The sequence below is a fragment of the Parasteatoda tepidariorum genome, chromosome 9 (genome assembly GCF_043381705.1).
Source record: "Parasteatoda tepidariorum isolate YZ-2023 chromosome 9, CAS_Ptep_4.0, whole genome shotgun sequence".
NCBI lineage: Eukaryota > Metazoa > Arthropoda > Arachnida > Araneae > Theridiidae > Parasteatoda > Parasteatoda tepidariorum.
The window spans coordinates 72,120,330-72,139,754 of record NC_092212.1 but is presented as its reverse complement, the minus strand read 5'-3'; the positions used below and the strand labels follow the sequence as shown (position 1 = coordinate 72,139,754).

Here is a 19,425-nt window from a genome sequence, read left to right as displayed (position 1 = left end):
AATTAATAAAAACTACAGTAAGCAATTATTTTATTATTCAAAGCTTTTTGTCAGCGTTAATAAACTTTAAACTGCGGGCATAAGAATTATTGTCCGCCTCTATTTAAGAACAAAATATTAAATCTAATATTCAGGAGAAAAATTCCGAGAAGTGCAATTCCGCATTTGTATAATAAGCAAGGAATAAGAAAAAAAAATATGCGCACTAATTTGAGAAGAAATCAAAACTGGATTTTTAAATTTAAATTTCAACTTAATCTTACTTATATGTGGCATGTCACATTAAACTATTGACGCTTTGAGTGTAATGAGAAATCTTGATTCGAGTTGAGATTGACCTTATTTGAGTTGATAACGTAAAGAAGAAAAAAAGAAGGGGGCGGGGGGGGAGGCTCAAATCAAGTATGATTAAATCCTAAACCCTACATCCTGATCGATTAATTCTACAAAAAATTGTGCGCAGGTTAATAAACTTTAATCTGAGGGGGCATAAGAATTATTATTCTATCTAAAAACACAATATTATTAAATCTAACACTCAGAAGAAAAATTCTGACAATTGCAATTTTGCGTTTGTATAATAAGCGCAGAATAAGGAAAATAATATTTACACCAATTTGGGAAGAAATCAAAACTAAATTTTTGATAATGTATATATTTGAGGTTTAGGCTGGGTTTTAAAATGAATCACTTATTGATTCACATGATCGAAAATTGCGAATTTATGAACATATTTTCTTCGAAAAATTTTGCTTAAAAGAAGAAAAAAAATCGATCAGCAGGGACTATATCTTGATTATTATAAATGACAACATATGCAAACAATATAAGTAACATGAAATTTTTATTTGAGCAACACTGATTATTTGATGATAGGTTACACAGCTAAATTAGGGAGCATTTTTATGATCAATATTTAAAAATGCCATTTAATCTGTCAGCATTTAAAAAAAAAATCGCTTTTTAAAACTTTATTTTTTTTGATGGTCGAAATTTCATGTAGTAAGTGTCAATCTTAATTATTCAAAGTATCACTTTCAAATTCCTTACTTAATTAATTTGTGCTAATTATTCATAAATATCAGACACAATATACTTTCTCTGAATTATAAGAATTTTCTTTTTATGACAGATTTATATTTTTAACGATAAAAATGTGAAGAGGGAGGGGGTAGTTTCACTTTTTACCATATCTAAATCGTTTTTAAAGCAAATCGAAAACTTTTCTCAGACACTTATAAAATTCATCTATCTAAAGATAGTTGCAAAAAATAATTTTTAATTATTATTTTTATTGCTTTATTTTATGTAGACCAAAATTTTTTGAATAGTAGGATAAGCAAATTTTCACACCGTGTTAAACTATGCAATTTTTAATGATAAAATACAAAATTTGGACAAAAACGGATTAATAGTTTCGTTTTTTTTTTTTTTTTTTTTTTTTTTTTTTTTTTTTTTTTTTTTTTTTTAACAGATTACAATTTTTATTTATACAAAACCATTTGACATGCTTATGTAAGGATACCACCCTGGAGTTCGTAAATGTTTTTAAAAAATTTATGGAAAATAATAAATGGAAAATAATAAAAATAATATGGAAATAATATGAAAAAATATGGAAAATTATTTTTAAAAAATTCGAACTATCAGAGAAGTTACAGAATTATGTGACATACCGTAGTTTTCTCAAAACTTCAGATAACTGAAATTCTCTACCATGTAAGACAAAATATTTTAATATGTTTAATTTTGAATTTCTTTTATGAACGAGTTTATCTTTTTATGCAAAAAAAACCCTTATGTTTAGAAAAAATTTAAAAAAATTCTACGCTACACTGTAGAAAATTCGATTCTCATTTTACAAAATACAAATCAAACGAATAGTTTCTGTGGTACTAACTGAATGGCTTGAAAACATAGGTCCGAAAAACTACAAAAGAAATTGGATGATTTGTATGACCATTTCTGTAGAGAACACAGTAACTGTTTCCTCCCCCCTCCCCTCAATAAGTTTTTGAAAGAATGCTAAGAAGAATGAGGAATTTTCCACATATTTCATTTTGTGCTATAAACAAGATTTATTAAAAATGACCCTGCCCCCTCCAAAAAAATTATCTTATTTCGCCTCTTTTCTTTCCTTATTAAATCCCAGTTTGGTGCAAGAAATTTATTGTAAGGTATTATCATTTGTTATTGAATTCTGTCTAATAATACAAAATAATATTTGTAGAAAATCCCCTATCATTTTGAGTTTTCCTTTAAAAAGTATGAAAACAGTTTTAAAAATTGCTTAAAATTTTTTAAATTTTCAAGATATTCAAATTGGATTTTATATGCGATATTTAAATTACTTTTTTCATTAGTTGTTAAATACGGTTCACTACAAAATTAAAAAATTAATTTTTTTACCATTTACCATGCATACGCAATATAAAAGAACTAGTTTAATTGCTCACATCTTGCTCAAATTTAAACGAATTTTTCTCAAATTTCAAAGCAAAAATTTTGTAATTAGTTTTAAATTGCTCTAAAAATTTTGTTACATTTTATTGAATATTTTACAGCAGAAAAAAAAACATAAGACAAAAAAACTAGTTTTTTTTTTTATAAAAATGTCCATATCTCCATAAATATTTAAGCTAGGAAAATAACAATAAAATAACAAAAATTATATATGTATCAATTAATTGAGATAAATTAATTGGATATAAGTTAGTTAATAAACTGGATATAAATAAAAGAAATTACTGGATTAGAAATGAAAACCAGGTGATAGCACATTCTATTTTGGATATTTTTGATAATAGTGGGTTAGATAAAACGACTATAATGGAGTTATGTAAAAAATGCAGTTGCTCACATATTTCTACCAATATCGCATATTCAGCAACATTGCGTGTTAAGTATTCAATTAACATGTAGCTACATATGAGAGCACCTACTGATAATTGCTCTTTAGTTAATCTGCAGAGGACAATTTGGAAAAGACAAAGCTATTTAACTTGGAAGGAAAATTGATTTTCGGCATTTAAAGCTGATATGTTTTCAAAGTGAAAATCCACATGAATGAACAAAAAGGTTACAAATCTTTAAAAAAAAAAGTGATAAAATGCAGGGGTCTGTCCAAGCCAAATTTACTACCGTTTAGCGGTACCTTCACAAATTCAACTTTAGGAAAAACGGTAGATAAATACTTACGATATATTTATAAATACGGTCACAAAATACTTGTACTTAAAATTTTATTTTTGTGCCTTGTAAGAAACGATAAATTCATATTTTTGTGTTGATTTTTTAATATAATTTTTAATTTTCACAAATTATGTCTACCTCTCAGAAAAACCTAGACAGATCCCTGAAATGTGAGAAAAGAGACTCACTCCACAACTTGCAATGGTAACAATAAATTTTAATTGATTGCAATATTTTCTATGGGTTAAATATAAAAGGCTTTTATAATGCGCATTGAATTCATTTTAATACATATTTGAATCCATTATTTTGACTAATAATAATGGATATGTAATTGTTTCTACATAGTTTTACTATTCTTTCATAAGTTCAAAAATAAATCAAAAGGAATAATAATAAAAGAAAACTTCAGAATACGTAAAAATTGTCAATAATGTCATTGTTTGCAATAAATGAGGCTTACTTCATTATTTAGAATTAATGCAAGCAAGCAATACATTAAGTAAAAAATCGAATTTGACAGGATAGGGATCTTATTTTTTTAAAAACTCTTCCAATTTCAGGAAATTTTCTGAAATATACAAATTCTAGGAGAGCTTTTAAGTTCAGCAAGGAAAGAAGAAGAAACTAGCAAAATCCAGTAAAAATTTCAACTATACTTCCAAAACTATATATCTGAAAACGTATGGATTAAAAAAACTTTGTAAAATACACAATGATTATTTGAGTTGAGAAAATTTTTTTTTAATAATTTGTGAATTATTAAATTTTTTGTGAATTAAAACTTAAAACAAGAATTGAAATTTAAGGTAAAGTTCCAAAATAAATATTTTATTAATTAAACATATTTTAATAAATTTTACAATAAGTTTATAAAAATAATACCACAGTTCGAAACAATATTGCTCCGCATTGAAATTCATACTTTAAAATACAAATTATGAAACATGTATAAGTAAACATATTGTATGCACAAAAATTTATCACATAATGCATTTTTTTTTTGTACAATGCAATTAGTTTTAAAAATACTTTATAGGTGCATCACATGCCACCTATATAGTTTGATATAATTTTTTTTAATGAAATTGCACATATGTAGAAATTAATTTCTAAATAAAAAAAAAGACGAAAAAATTAGATCACGCAATGGTTTAAATAAAATTTCACACTAATATTCTTATACGTATGAAATATTATATTAGGAATATATACACTGTGAAATCACATTTTCATTTAAAATATTATTTTTAGTTCATATTTCTTTAACGTAAAAAAAATAACTAGATAATGTACAAGTTAAATTTTAAATAAGAACATTAATAATGAAAAAAAAAATTAAAATTTCAAAATACAAATTGAGACAAGTAGAAAATTTTTTAAAAGCAAGAAAAAATGCAAATTATCAAAATAATTTTAATTTAAAAATTTAGGTTTGGTATTTAAAAGCCCATTATTTCACAAAGTAATTTTCAAATGAATACGTAAGCCACAAAATGATTCCCGATGAATTTTCTTTAATTTCATTCTTAATTTATTTAGAAATCAAAATATTATTTTAACATTCAGAAATAATACAGCAAATTTTAATACAGAAGATTGGCAACAGGAAAATGTTTTAATGTAACAATGGATGCACAACATTGAGTGCTTGCATTTTAAACATCTGGAAAAGAATAGACAGAAACATTGCAATAATCATTTTACAATTTATAGATATCAGCTCAAAGATAAGAACTAAATAGTAAACTGTAAAATGTGCAAAATGATAAAAATACAAAATCTGTTTTTATAATAACAAAAATTACTTTTATCTAAGTTCAGTCTGATTTTTCATGTTTTTGTACTAAATATATTTAATAATTTTTTTAGTTCATTGAGAAATTATTTCACAATCAAGAAAAAATATTTTGTTTCTGGGATTGTAAGGAAAATTTAAGATTCTAGGCTTTTCCTAAATTATGTGCTTCTAGAGAACATGCTCATGTTGTGGTTTACAAGAGATTAGAGAGGATTTTTTTTTTTTTTGTTGATGAAATTAATGTTTTTTGAAGATGCATTTATACCCTACTGTGTTGGCATAATTTTAATTATACTAACTAAAAAATAGTTTTAAGACCATCTATTTTCTAAACAATTATAAATTTTCTTGTCAGAAAAATTAAAATTTGATCTTTTTACAGTAAAAGTTTGTAATATAAATTAAATTTAAATCAAAGATATAAAAACGACAATAAAATATGTATGTTCACTTTTATAAATAAGATAAGTTTTAAAAAATGCAACATATTATCCCAGAAAGAGGATTACATAGTTTCAAAAATAAAGGAACTTTAAGAACCTCAACATATGACATATACACATTGATATTAAAATGTTATAAACGTATGAAATAAATATATGAAATGATATGACAAATAATGAATTAGATTATAGTATGCACTTGACAATTAATTATATATAAACAAGACATTTATTAATATTTCAAAAATTTTAGTATGTTTAATATAGCTACATCTTAATCTGCTAACTTTTTTTTTTTTCAATTTAAAAACAAAATTTTTAAGCTTAATTTTTTTTAATAGACCTTTAAAGATGTTTAAATCTATAAAGGATACTTAAATAAATGAACTAAAAATAAATTTAAATTAGAAAGAAAATTCATTAAAATCAAAGTTTTTAAATATTTTTTCTTGTAAAACTCATATTACAAAATATATATAAAACTACAAATGTTATATTAAATCATAAATGATTTTTAATTAATTAATCATTATTAATTAATTTATAAACTTAACAAAGCAAGCACTTACAAAAACTTTATTTCAAACTAGGTTAAATAAATATATTTCAGACACAGTTTTTATTCTAATCAGTGAGTGGGGAAAGTGAAATGAAAAAAAAATGATTAGAAATTAGAAAATGATTAGATTAACAAGCTGCATTAGCTCAGTGGTTAAAGGTATTAAACTGGCATTGTGGAAGACTGAAGTTTAATCTTCAGTGGCAGCTCCATATCAATGGGTATTACCTTGACTGGGAAGTAAAGGCGGCTTTTGCGCAATGCCAACGTTATTGCAACAATCATGTTGTTGATCATGAAATTGTGGTGCCTTAACTTCCATGCCTCCTGGCTCACAATAGGCTGTTGCAAGAATGCTTTACTTTTTATAAGATATTTTACATGCACTTAATATTTTAGTACTTAACAGTGACATTTTTCATATTTTTGAATATTCTATTTTTAAATTAAATTTTTAGTAATTTAAATCTTTTTAATAAGCTCAATCTGAAATTATAATTAAAAATATAGAGAAGTCCTTCAAAATGCATTTCAGCTGAAAATGTTTTATATACATGTGCAGCATTTATAACGTTTAAATATTATGAATTAGGGAAATAAAAAAAAATAATATCGATAATAAAAAACACAGAGGAAGACATGAAAAAAAAAGTTTCATACGAAAAATATAACTCTCACAAATTTAAAACTTGATAAACAAAACAAATAAAAGATAGATAAGGAATAACTTGAGTATAAACAGTTACGGACAAACACCTGTTTTGTTCTCATAGAAAAGAAACACATGCTAAAACAAAATATTTTAGCAGTTATTAGTGCTTAATTTTCTATTCTGAAAATAATTGCAGCATCATAACAAAAGTTTGAACTAAAATATCAACATGAGCTTCATATGCTATTTCCTCGACTTGTATGAAATAATAAAACATTCCATAGTTGAATGTTTGAAATTTAAAAAATAAAGTAAATAAGATCAACTTCAATTTACTTCACTTTAATACTGTTTTGAAATTGAGAATTTTTAGCACTGAAAACTGCAAACATTAGTATATTCTTTTCTCTCTTTTAAAACAATAGCTTTTATTAACTGTAGTAGCTTTTGTTAATAATCTTGATAAAGAATATATCAATCTTGCTTTCAGCAGTATGTGCATTCCAGCAACAGAAAATAGTTTATGTAAGGGTTTAGCTCAGTGAAAATCTGGACAAGAAATTTAAGAAACATGCTTTAAGACTGAATTAAAAAAAATTCAGACTATTTCCCCTTTTTACTCACTGATTAAATTTTTAAATAAAACACTTTAACTAAAAGATATTTTAAATAATAAATTTTACATATTTTAAACAATAAAAAATATGCCATCTTCGACTAGTGTTTTAAAGGGTAGAATATTTAAAAATAAATTATTTTAAATTTACATCAACACCATGTATGAAATATNACTTCAGATAACTGAAATTCTCTACCATGTAAGATAAAATATTTTAATATGTTTAATTTTGAATTTCTTTTATAAACAAGTTTATCTTTTTACGCAAAAAAAAACTTCTAATATTTAGAAAAATTCTACGCTACATTGTAGAAAATTCGATTCTCATATGACAAAATACAAATCTAACTGAATGGCTTGAAAACATAGGTCCGAAAACTACAAAAGAAATTGGATGATTTGTATGACTATTATTTCTGTATAGAACACAGTAACTGTTCCCCAACCCCCAAATAAGTTTTTAAAAGAATGCTAAGAAGGATGAGGAATTTTCCACACATTTCATTTTGTGCAACAAGATTTATTAAAAATGACCCTGACATTGTAGGGGATCATCCGCCCAAAAATTATCTTTTTTCGCATCTTTTCTTTCCTTATTAAATCACAGTTTGGTGCAAGAAATTTATTGTAAGGTATTATCATTTGTTATTGAATTCTGTCTTATAATACAAAATAATATTTGTAGAAAACCCCCAATCATTTTGAGTTTTCCTTCAAAAAGTATGAAAACAATTTTAAAAATTGCTTAAAACTTTTTGAATTTTCAAGATATTCAAACTGGACTTAATATGCGATATTTAAATTACTTTTTTCATTAGTTGTTAAATACGATTCACTACAAAATTAAAAAAATTAATATTTTTACTATTTCCCACGCATACGCAATATAAAAGAGCTAGTTTAATTGCTCATATCTTGCTCAGATTTAAACGAATTTTTCTCAAATTTTAAAGCAAAAATTTTGCAATTAGTTTTAAATTGTTCTAAAAATTTTGTTCAATTTTATTGAATATTTTACAGCAGAAAAAAAAAACATAAGACAAAAAAGTAGTTTTTTTTTTTTATAAAAAATGTTCATATCTCCATAAATATTTAGGCTAGGAAAGTAACAAAAATTAGATATATATCAACTAATTGAGATAAATTAATTGGATATAAATTAGTTAATGAACTGGATATAAATAAAAGAAATAACTGAATTAGAAATTAAAACCAGGTGGTAGCACATTCTATTTTGGATATTTTTGATAATAGTGGGTTAGATAAAAGGACTATAATGGAGTTATGTAAAAAATGCAGTTGCTCACATATTTTTACCAATATCGCATATTCAGCAACATTGCGTGTTAAGTATTCAATTAACATGTAGCAATTACATGTACGTACGGATTAAAAAAACCTTGTAAAATACACAATGATTGAGTTGAGAAAAAAAAATTATTTTAATTTTTTGTGAATTAAAACTTAAAACAAGAATTGAAATTTAAGGTAAAGTTTCAAAATAAATATTTTATTAATTAAACATATTTTAATACATTTCACAATAAGTTTATAAAAATAATACCACAGTTCGAAACAATATTACTCCGTATTGAAATTCATACTTTAAAATACAAATTATGAAACATGTATAAGTAAACTTATTGCATGCACAAAAATTTATCACATAATGCATTTTTTTTTGTATAATGCAATTAGTTTTAAAAATACTTTATAGGTGCATCACATGCCACCTATAGTTTGATATAATTTTTTTTTTTTAGTGAAATTGCACATATGTAGAAATTATTTTCTAAATAAAAAAAAGAAGAAAAAATTAGATCACGCAATGGTTTAAATAAAATTTCACACTAATATTCTTATATGTATGAAATATCATATTAGGAGTATATACACTGTGAAATCAGATTTTCATTTAAAACATTATTTTTAGTTCATATTTCTTTAATGTAAAAAAAATTAAAATTTCAAAATACAAATTGAGACAAGTAGAAAATTTCTTAAAAGCAAGAAAAAATGTAAATTATCAAAATAATTTTAATTTAAAAATTCAGGTTTGGTATTTAAAAGTCCATTATTTCACAAAGTAATTTTCACATGAATACGTAAGCCACAAAACGATTCCCGATGAATTCTCTTTAATTTCATTCTTAATTTATTTAGAAATCAAAATATTATTTTACCATTCAGAAATAATACAGCAAATTTTAATACAGAAGATTGGCAACAGGAAAATGTTTTAATGTAACAATGGATGCACAACATTGAGTGCTTGTATTTTAAACATCTGGAAAAGAATAGACAGAAACATTGCAATAATCATTTTACACATAAAATTTATAGATATCAGCTCAAAGATAAGAATTAAATAGTAAACTGTAAAATGTGCAAAATAATAAAAATACAAAATATGTTTTTATAATAACAAAAATTACTTTTATCAAAGTTCAGTCTGATTTTTCATGTTTTTGTACTAAATATATTTAATACTTTTTTTAGTTCATTGAGAAATTATTTCACAATCGAGAAAAAATATTCTGTTTCTGGGACTGTAAGGAAAATTTAAGATTCTAGGCTTTTCCCAAATTATGTGCTTTTAGAGAACATGCTCATGTTGTGGTTTACAAGAGATTAGAGAGAATTTTTTTTTGACGAAATTAATGTTTTTTGAAGACGTATTTATACCCTACTGTGTTGGCATAATTTTAATTATACTAACTAAAAAATAGTTTTAAGACCATCTATTTTCTAAACAATTATAATTTTTTTTGTCAGAAAAATTAAAATTTGAGCTTTTTACAGTAAAAGTTTGTAATATAAATCAAATTTAAATCAAAGATTTAAAAACGACAATAAAATATGTATGTTCACTTTTATAAATAAGATAAGTTTTAAAAAATGCAACATATTATCCCAGAAAGAGGATTACATAGTTTTAAAAATAAAGGAACTTTAAGAACCTCAACATATGACATATACACATTGATATTAAAATGTTATAAACGTATGAAATAAATATATGAAATGATATGACAAATAATGAATTAGATTATAGTATGCACTTGACAATTAATTATATATAAACAACAAATTTATTAATATTTCAAAAATTTTAGTAAGTTTAATATAGCTACATCTTAATCTGTTAACTTTTTTTTTTGAATTTAAAAACAAAATTTTAAAGCTTAATTTTTTTAATAGACCTTTATAGATGTTTAAATCTATAAAGGATACTTAAATAAATAAACTAAAAATAAATTTAAATTTAAAAGAAAATTCATTACAATCAAAATTTTTAAATATTTTTTCTTGTAAAACTCATATTACAAAATATATATAAAACTACAAATGTTATATTAAATCATAAATGATTTTTAATTAATTAATCATTATTAATTAATTTATAAACTTAACAAAGCAAGCACTTACAAAAACTTTATTTCAAACTAGGTTAAATAAATATATTTCAGACACAGTTTTTATTCTAATCAGTGAGTGGGGAAAGTGAAATGAAAAAAAAATGATTAGAAATTAGAAAATGATTAGATTAACAAGCTGCATTAGCTCAGTGGTTAAAGGTATTAAACTGGCATTGTGGAAGACTGAAGTTTAATCTTCAGTGGCAGCTCCATATCAATGGGTATTACCTTGACTGGGAAGTAAAGGCGGCTTTTGCGCAATGCCAACGTTATTGCAACAATCATGTTGTTGATCATGAAATTGTGGTGCCTTAACTTCCATGCCTCCTGGCTCACAATAGGCTGTTGCAAGAATGCTTTACTTTTTATAAGATATTTTACATGCACTTAATATTTTAGTACTTAACAGTGACATTTTTCATATTTTTGAATATTCTATTTTTAAATTAAATTTTTAGTAATTTAAATCTTTTTAATAAGCTCAATCTGAAATTATAATTAAAAATATAGAGAAGTCCTTCAAAATGCATTTCAGCTGAAAATGTTTTATATACATGTGCAGCATTTATAACGTTTAAATATTATGAATTAGGGAAATAAAAAAAAATAATATCGATAATAAAAAACACAGAGGAAGACATGAAAAAAAAAGTTTCATACGAAAAATATAACTCTCACAAATTTAAAACTTGATAAACAAAACAAATAAAAGATAGATAAGGAATAACTTGAGTATAAACAGTTACGGACAAACACCTGTTTTGTTCTCATAGAAAAGAAACACATGCTAAAACAAAATATTTTAGCAGTTATTAGTGCTTAATTTTCTATTCTGAAAATAATTGCAGCATCATAACAAAAGTTTGAACTAAAATATCAACATGAGCTTCATATGCTATTTCCTCGACTTGTATGAAATAATAAAACATTCCATAGTTGAATGTTTGAAATTTAAAAAATAAAGTAAATAAGATCAACTTCAATTTACTTCACTTTAATACTGTTTTGAAATTGAGAATTTTTAGCACTGAAAACTGCAAACATTAGTATATTCTTTTCTCTCTTTTAAAACAATAGCTTTTATTAACTGTAGTAGCTTTTGTTAATAATCTTGATAAAGAATATATCAATCTTGCTTTCAGCAGTATGTGCATTCCAGCAACAGAAAATAGTTTATGTAAGGGTTTAGCTCAGTGAAAATCTGGACAAGAAATTTAAGAAACATGCTTTAAGACTGAATTAAAAAAAATTCAGACTATTTCCCCTTTTTACTCACTGATTAAATTTTTAAATAAAACACTTTAACTAAAAGATATTTTAAATAATAAATTTTACATATTTTAAACAATAAAAAATATGCCATCTTCGACTAGTGTTTTAAAGGGTAGAATATTTAAAAATAAATTATTTTAAATTTACATCAACACCATGTATGAAATATAAAAACAAAAGTGGAATGTTAACAACTAATAAAATATAGAAATTTTTTTAAACACAGAAAATTTATAAAAATTCATAATAAATAAAATGTATCACATTTCTTTGTTAAAACTATAATTGAATGCATTTAAGAGAGCTTCTTAAAGCAATTTTCATTAATAAAAGAATATTTCAAAAGATTAACATTAAGCTGGTATCCAAAAGATATCAACATAATTTTACACAGAGGATGCATGCACACAATGACTAAGGTACACAAATGTAAGTGAAATCTTTTTCTTTTTTCAAAGTGAATTTTACCTCTAACTTTACTTAACTCAAAAGCTGTTGTAAGAACTGAAAGAGAAAGAGAGAGAAATTTAAGATAGGTCTCTCAAGAAAATCCAATAGTTTCTATTTCTGGAATCTCTGCTAATACAATTTTAGTATTGCCTAAATTTTTCAAGAGCTTTTCATTTTTTCATTATTTTTTATCAAAGTTACTTATAAATCAGATTTTAAGCTAGGCAGACAAAAATTACTTCTTTCAAGGCACTACAGTCTGTTACAGGCCAAGGCCAACCCAAACAATTTTTGCCATCTGGTTATATTCCCAGCAAGGCTCTTCCAGTCCTTAGCTACTATATGGAAGTCCTTCTCCATCGATTCAAGCAACCTAATTGGTGGTTCCGTTTTGCTTTGCAAAAGAATAGAAAAAGTGAGCTTTTTTCTCAAAGTTTGTATTATAAGATTGGAATAAATGTCTGTCCACCTTAATTTATTGGATTTTATGACTTTAACAGCATCAGGTAGCTTGTATTTTTGTAAATTTCAAAGTTAAAAAAGGATCTTCAGCTATTATTTTTATGGACTGCACCAAATATTTTTCTAATGATTTTTCAATCAAAGGTCAATAATTTATTTTCATGTAACTTGATAGTTGCTCAGCAGTCACCCCCACAAAGCAGAATAGATCCAACTAGTGTTTTATACATGTTTATTTTACATATTTCTTCAGATAAACATTAAATTGACTTGTTGCAATAGACAAATATTTAGTGATGAAAGCAATACATCCAGAAAGGATTTTATGAATTGTCTTTAGATACAGAAAACTCAAGTCATAGATGTTCAGGTTATAGAAGTTTAACTGTAATATTCTGTTAGTTATAATTAAAATAAGCACAAAACTGAGTTTTTCATAAAGTAATCACAGAAAAAATTCTCTATAAGTGAATATGTTAACAAGAAAAAAGTCCTTTTTACATTTAATTTAAAAAAAAAATCCATGAAAACTCGAACAAATACATACTAATTCTTTTTTTTTTTTCCTACAGTAATTTGTATCAAATTAACATCAGCCCCTTTCAGCTTGACAGTTTCTTCTTTAAATACTGTTTTTAAGCAGAACCATATGAGTAATAGTTCCAGTTTTTTTCCGAACTTTCAGCTGGTTGCTTTTATGTACTTAAAAAACCAGCTTTCCCAATGTTATTCAATGGGAAGTTAACAGGGAATTTTCAGTACAATTTTGTCCTGGATCTCAATACTTGGAGGGATAATGACATTGAAACAAGTTTCCTTTGTGGGGAAGCACACAAGTTAAAAAAAGGTTTTCCCTGTGCATCAGATATGTTTAGGAAATGATCTTAGAAAGAATATTAAGATAAACCATTTTTTTTTAAGAATTAATGTGTGGAAAATCTGAAATGAATTGCAATTTTAAAATATCATAGGCTTTTTTACTCAGAAAAATAGTAAACCATAAAAACAAATAATACTTAAATAAATGTAAAATAAATTATATACATTTACGCTATTTTCTTTGCAGTTATAAACACTTCTATAAAAAAAATTTTTTTGGTTTACCTTTTTTAAGATCAATTTTATGAAATTAAAAATAATAATATGCTATCTAAAACTATACATGTTGTAAATTTGAACTCTTTAGACAGTTTTTCACTAGCATCACTTTAAAATTGGACTCTTTTAAAGGCATTCAATATTTCCAACAAGATATAAAGTGTTCTCAGAATATAAAAAGCATCACATCTCCTACAAACAAACATGAGTACAAAGAAACATGAAGTATAAAAAGTTTCAATCACCCTGTGCAACACTCCTTCGTACTCAAACTTTAAAAGTCTCATCTTTTAATGCCCATAACTACTCAAACTCTTTAAAAAAATAAATAACAAACTATTAATTAAATAACAAAAGATCACGTAGTGACAGAATCCGATTCATCATCGAGTAATGATCTTCGTTCCTCAAAGCTTCTTTCCTTAGCAGAAGTCATACTGGCGACTCTTCTGTTATGTCGAATAATTGAGTTCCTATGCAGTTGTTCTGAAAAGATAAAATCTTTTAGCATAAATAGTTGTTATTACTTATTACTACAAATTATTATCTCTAGTTTTATGAAGTAAATTAAATCTTGAAAAAAAGTTCAGAAATTCACTTCTTAAAACACTATAAACAACACAAAACCAATTTCAAATTCACAAACACTAGATATAATTAAAAATTGATTGCACCTTTAATTTGTAAATTGGTATTCATTAATTTTATATATCATAATCATCAAAAAGCTTCTAGAAAGCAGTAAAAAGTTTGCACTTCCTCGATAAAAAAAACAAAGAGTGATAGATTTTATTGCTCTCATTGAGTTAAGCAACCGGTAAAACCAATTCAAAGTCAATGTTCAATATAAAACGATTTAAAAGAAAGAATAAATTTGGAATGCTCAGAAACGTTTTAAGAAAAAGGGGGGGGGGGAATCGGATCACAAGGAAAGTTTGTTAAACAAAGAATTTACCTCATTTTTTAGAAGTTATTTTAAAAAGAAATCCTGAAAATAGTTTCATTTAATAGAAGTTCAACAGCAATTGATATAATCAATTTATGTGTCTGTTTTTACAATGATTTCAAGACATAGACATGGCATTATTAAATATTTTTAAATGAAAATACAAGTTGCAAAAAGAATATTATAATAACGTTACAACTTTTTTTAATATAGAATTGGCTGAGTGGCAAATGTTGTCAGAACAAGAGTTGGATGTGGTGAACCAGCACCAAATTCAAGATAAAAAAAATAACACTAGATATTATTTATTCAGGGTAAGAAAAAATGGCTTTGGAAAACAAAAAGAGAAGAAAATAAAAAAAAAGGAATCATGTAACTATACTCATCTGAAAAGATAAACACTAGAGGAGAATAATATCAACAATGAAAGCAGTGTAAAGTTACCTTCATTCCTTCTTTCTCCTATAGATTGCGTAGCAAGACAAGCTAGGGAAATCAATCCAAGAAGTATTGCACCTCCACAAGCAAACTCGAGTATATATCTGTAATACCATCTGCAACTAGTACAACATGTTCTAAAAAAAAAAAAATAATAATTCTTGAATACAGATAAAGACTGTCTAACATGCTTGGAATGGCTAATTTTTTTTCAATCTTTTTGAGAGCACAGATTTAAGGCATATTTGTAAAACAAATATAAGAAATTCAAAGACAACCAAGTTCAAAATAACAAAATCATAACCCATTACCAGAAATATTCCTTAAGTAAAATGAAATGTAACACATTCTTAAATCATAGATATATTAGGGAAATCATATTTTTATTTTATCCTGAAACTGATAAGAAAAAAATAATTAATTTGATGATGACTTTTTAAATTTTTTAAGGGCTACATAAATTTGGAAAATATGTATAGATAGGTACCAAGACTAACTATTAATTCAGGAAAATCTTCCGCCACTCTTTTTGGATGCTTATTCAAACCTTAAGTTATGAAATTGAGCTAAAGTATTAAAGCATATCTGCCAACATTAATGAAATAAAATAACGGAGATTTTACTAGCGACATTTTTCAGGCTACGAATAAAGCTTTGATACATCATATATAATTAGGTAAGTCAAAAAAAGAAATTCAAAACTGGAAATAATATAAGCACTTACATTTAGTGAAGTAAAAAATATTAAATATTAATCTAAAAGAGATTTTTTTGAACCATTATCTATAATTACTTTAACTATTAACACTCAATATACCACAGTGCACTATCTGTTGAGGCACAATTTATTGAGGAATAAAAGTATTTTTGCCATCAGCGGTTATTTTAACACCCAAATTTTTTTTTTTTTTAAATTTCTTCAAATACAGAGAAATTTGAGAATATACAGATAAACAGGAGATAGTCATAAAATACAGGAGTCTTCATTAAATAACAGGAGACTTGGCAGGTATATTAAAGAGACATCTTTTGTTCAAAGTAAATTTTTTTAATTTTAAAACATTGATGTTAAAATGAAAATAAAAAAAGCATAAACTTAAATGTTACATTGGTAGATAGATATTAGCTAGTGAACCAAAATTAAGAATATCTCTGTCATTTGTCAGCAAAAATGCAATTTGGAACTAATTCAAGAATTTTGAATACTTAGAAGCATCCCATAAGTAAAATGAAAAACACCATGTGATCAATATCAATCAATCATAATCTACAATGGCTAACAGTTATCAGCGTAACAATAAACAAAATCTGTAATAAAAATTTTTTTCTTTCAAAAATACTATTTGAATTCATAAGAAGTTTAAAAAGAAGGAAATTACTCACAAACATGGATGAAAAACCTGAATAAGTTCTACAGCAACACCATTTGACAACTTATCAAGGAAGCTCATGCATCCAAATACAAAAGCACCACTCGTCTAGAAACAAAAATTAAGCAATTAGGATAAAATAAAAATCAACAATACAAATTACAACAAATACAGTATAACATATATATATAACACCAGGCTTAGATAAAATGAAAAGCTTTTAGCAAACGCAAAATCTTAATTAAAAATTTTCTCTTCAAGCAATTTATCAAATTTGTATCTAATTTCAACCCTTTTGCTGCTACCTTATTCTAAGGAAATTCGTTAAAAAAAAACAAACAAATTTTTTCTAGTGTTTTAATTTTTTTTAAAATCTACATCGATTGGTATACATACCAGCACATTTTCTTTAAACTTGGCAGTTTTTTGAAGATATAACTAGCTATTAACTAACTAGATTTTCTGTTACTGTACAGGTTTTTTCTAAACTTAACTAAGGGGTAGAATATGGAATTTTTGACCGTTTATTTATAATGCATATTTTTTTTATTATATATTGCATGCAATGGATATATCATAGTAACCAAAAGTTACACTGTATAATAATCAGTAATATTAAAGAAATTTCTATAAGGGTGACAGATTTTCCACAAAACATTTGTACATATCATGTATACCTCTGCAATAACGCAATTTTATATATCGCATTTCTCCATACACGTCAAAAACTTTAAAATCATTAAAGCAAACCGAAATTGATAAACTTGTTGGATTTATTTCCAATGCTCCAGATAATATCATTTTGTTTTAATTTTGTGAATAACAAACAATTTTTGTGTTTTATAATATTTTTAAGCATTAATACTGATCTGCTACAGATTTATATTGTTACATTTAGTGGTAAGTTTAATGATGTGTGAAATGTTCGATGAAATGCTTAATGATATGTGAATGTTCTACATAAAGTAAAACCTCATGTTTCAAGGATTTCTTCATAAAGACTTAATATAACTTTAAAGAAAAATAAATATCCACTAGTAAATTAACTACTCTTAGAGCCAATATATCTTCAAGGAAAAAAAGATCTTAAAAAATTTTTTTTGAGTTATGCATAGTGTTTTATAATTTGCAGCAATAAAATATTATACATTAGTATCATCTGTTATGTGCTATAACTATATTGTAATAGAAATTATGATGACCAAGTTTCATTATTCTTTTGAAAGAGTAGTCAAAGTGTTAGTGAATGTGAAATTACTGTAATTTGTTCTAATGTTTATCAATAAAGATATATAGCTTGTAAACTTTAGAATGATATATAGTTTTAAACATGAAGATTTGTCTAACTTGGCACTTTCTTAATTTTCTACATAAGTTGGTAACACTGTAATCTTACATAAATGTCTTGGCTCTTTGTTATTCTTGCTTTTTAAAAATATGCAAATGTACCACATACTAGAAAAATGATTTTTAATGAGAAACTTTCATCAAAATAATTATTTATCTCTGTTCTTCTCCCAACAAAATATATTTATTGTCAAATTTTTGGTCATAAGATATTTTTTAAGTCAAGTAGAAATAACAAAAAAAATATGGTGGCAACACTAGATTCTGTAAATATTAATAAACACAAGAATAGATACGAAAAGATAGCTGGCGTGTCAACTTGCTTTAAAAACTAATTTTAATTTCCGATTGACAGCTTTAAGTTTTTCCTTATGCTTGGGGGTTCTCTAAATATTATGATTTAATGTTAAGAATCTAAGATAGTTGCACTAGCAGTTATTTTTTTTAATTATTATTATTAACAATATGCATCAGTAGGCAGCTAGGAAGAGGGAGCACAAACTCTGTGATAGTGATTGGTTTCAATATATTTGTGAAATTAGAGCTTTTTGAGAAGTATTTTTTTTCAATCCAAAAATAATCAATGTATTAGATAATTTTAGTAGGATACAATACAATGCAGTCTTGATCATTTGAGGGTAAATTTTGTCCAATCTTTAGTTCATTTGAGGTCTAGACAAAATCTTACAAAAAATATAGCAAATGCTATTAGTATTTTGTCTAGAATATTTCAAAAACAACTCCAAAAGATATTATAATATTGACAATTACGGCACTGCAATGTTAATAAGATGCACAACAGATAATTTAAGTCAGTAATCTGATCAATAAAATGAAACATATTTTTAATAAACATACAATGAATTTTTTATTTATTTCAATTTTACCATAGCATGATATAATGGGAAAAAAAATCATTTTTATGTTTTCTTAATCAGTCATGATTAGATTTTAAAGATACTTGAAAATTTTTGTTAGGAGGGAATTAAATTTTCAAGTTAACATAAGTTCAAGTTTTGCAAAATTTTTATAAATGTTTCAGGAAAGATTTCTCAAAAATATTTGATTAGTAAAAAATTTCCAAAACCACTGCATAATTAATTAAGGTATTACTAGCATGTATCAATAAATACTGTTGGTATATTAGACACATGCACAACATTATTGCTATTTGTAAACATCTTGATAAATTATAATGAGAAAAGTGTTAGTACACAGATTGAATGACTTAACTTCAGAAACCTTGAATACTTAACTTACATCTCTATTTTTTAAAGTACAAATAAATAAATGATGAATATATATATATATATATATATATATATATATATACATACAGAAAATATAGGTTTAAAGC

The 19,425-nt window shown here is 25.0% G+C and overlaps 1 protein-coding gene across 6 annotated transcripts in view; it reads right to left on the bottom strand.

The window, feature by feature from the left end:
- Positions 1 to 12,665: 12,665 nt before the first annotated feature.
- LOC107453639 (major facilitator superfamily domain-containing protein 12) overlaps positions 12,666 to 19,425 on the bottom strand; it is a 39,267-nt gene continuing 32,507 nt past the window's right edge. For all 6 annotated transcript variants that reach the window (XM_043049920.2, XM_043049921.2, XM_043049923.2 and 3 more), the window contains 3 exons: positions 16,735 to 16,829; positions 15,358 to 15,488; positions 12,666 to 14,453 (listed from right to left, as the gene is read on the bottom strand). In XM_043049920.2, the coding sequence (XP_042905854.1) occupies positions 14,326 to 14,453; positions 15,358 to 15,488; positions 16,735 to 16,829 (354 nt within the window). In that variant the 3' untranslated portion in view covers positions 12,666 to 14,325. The remainder of the gene's footprint in view (positions 14,454 to 15,357; positions 15,489 to 16,734; positions 16,830 to 19,425) is intronic.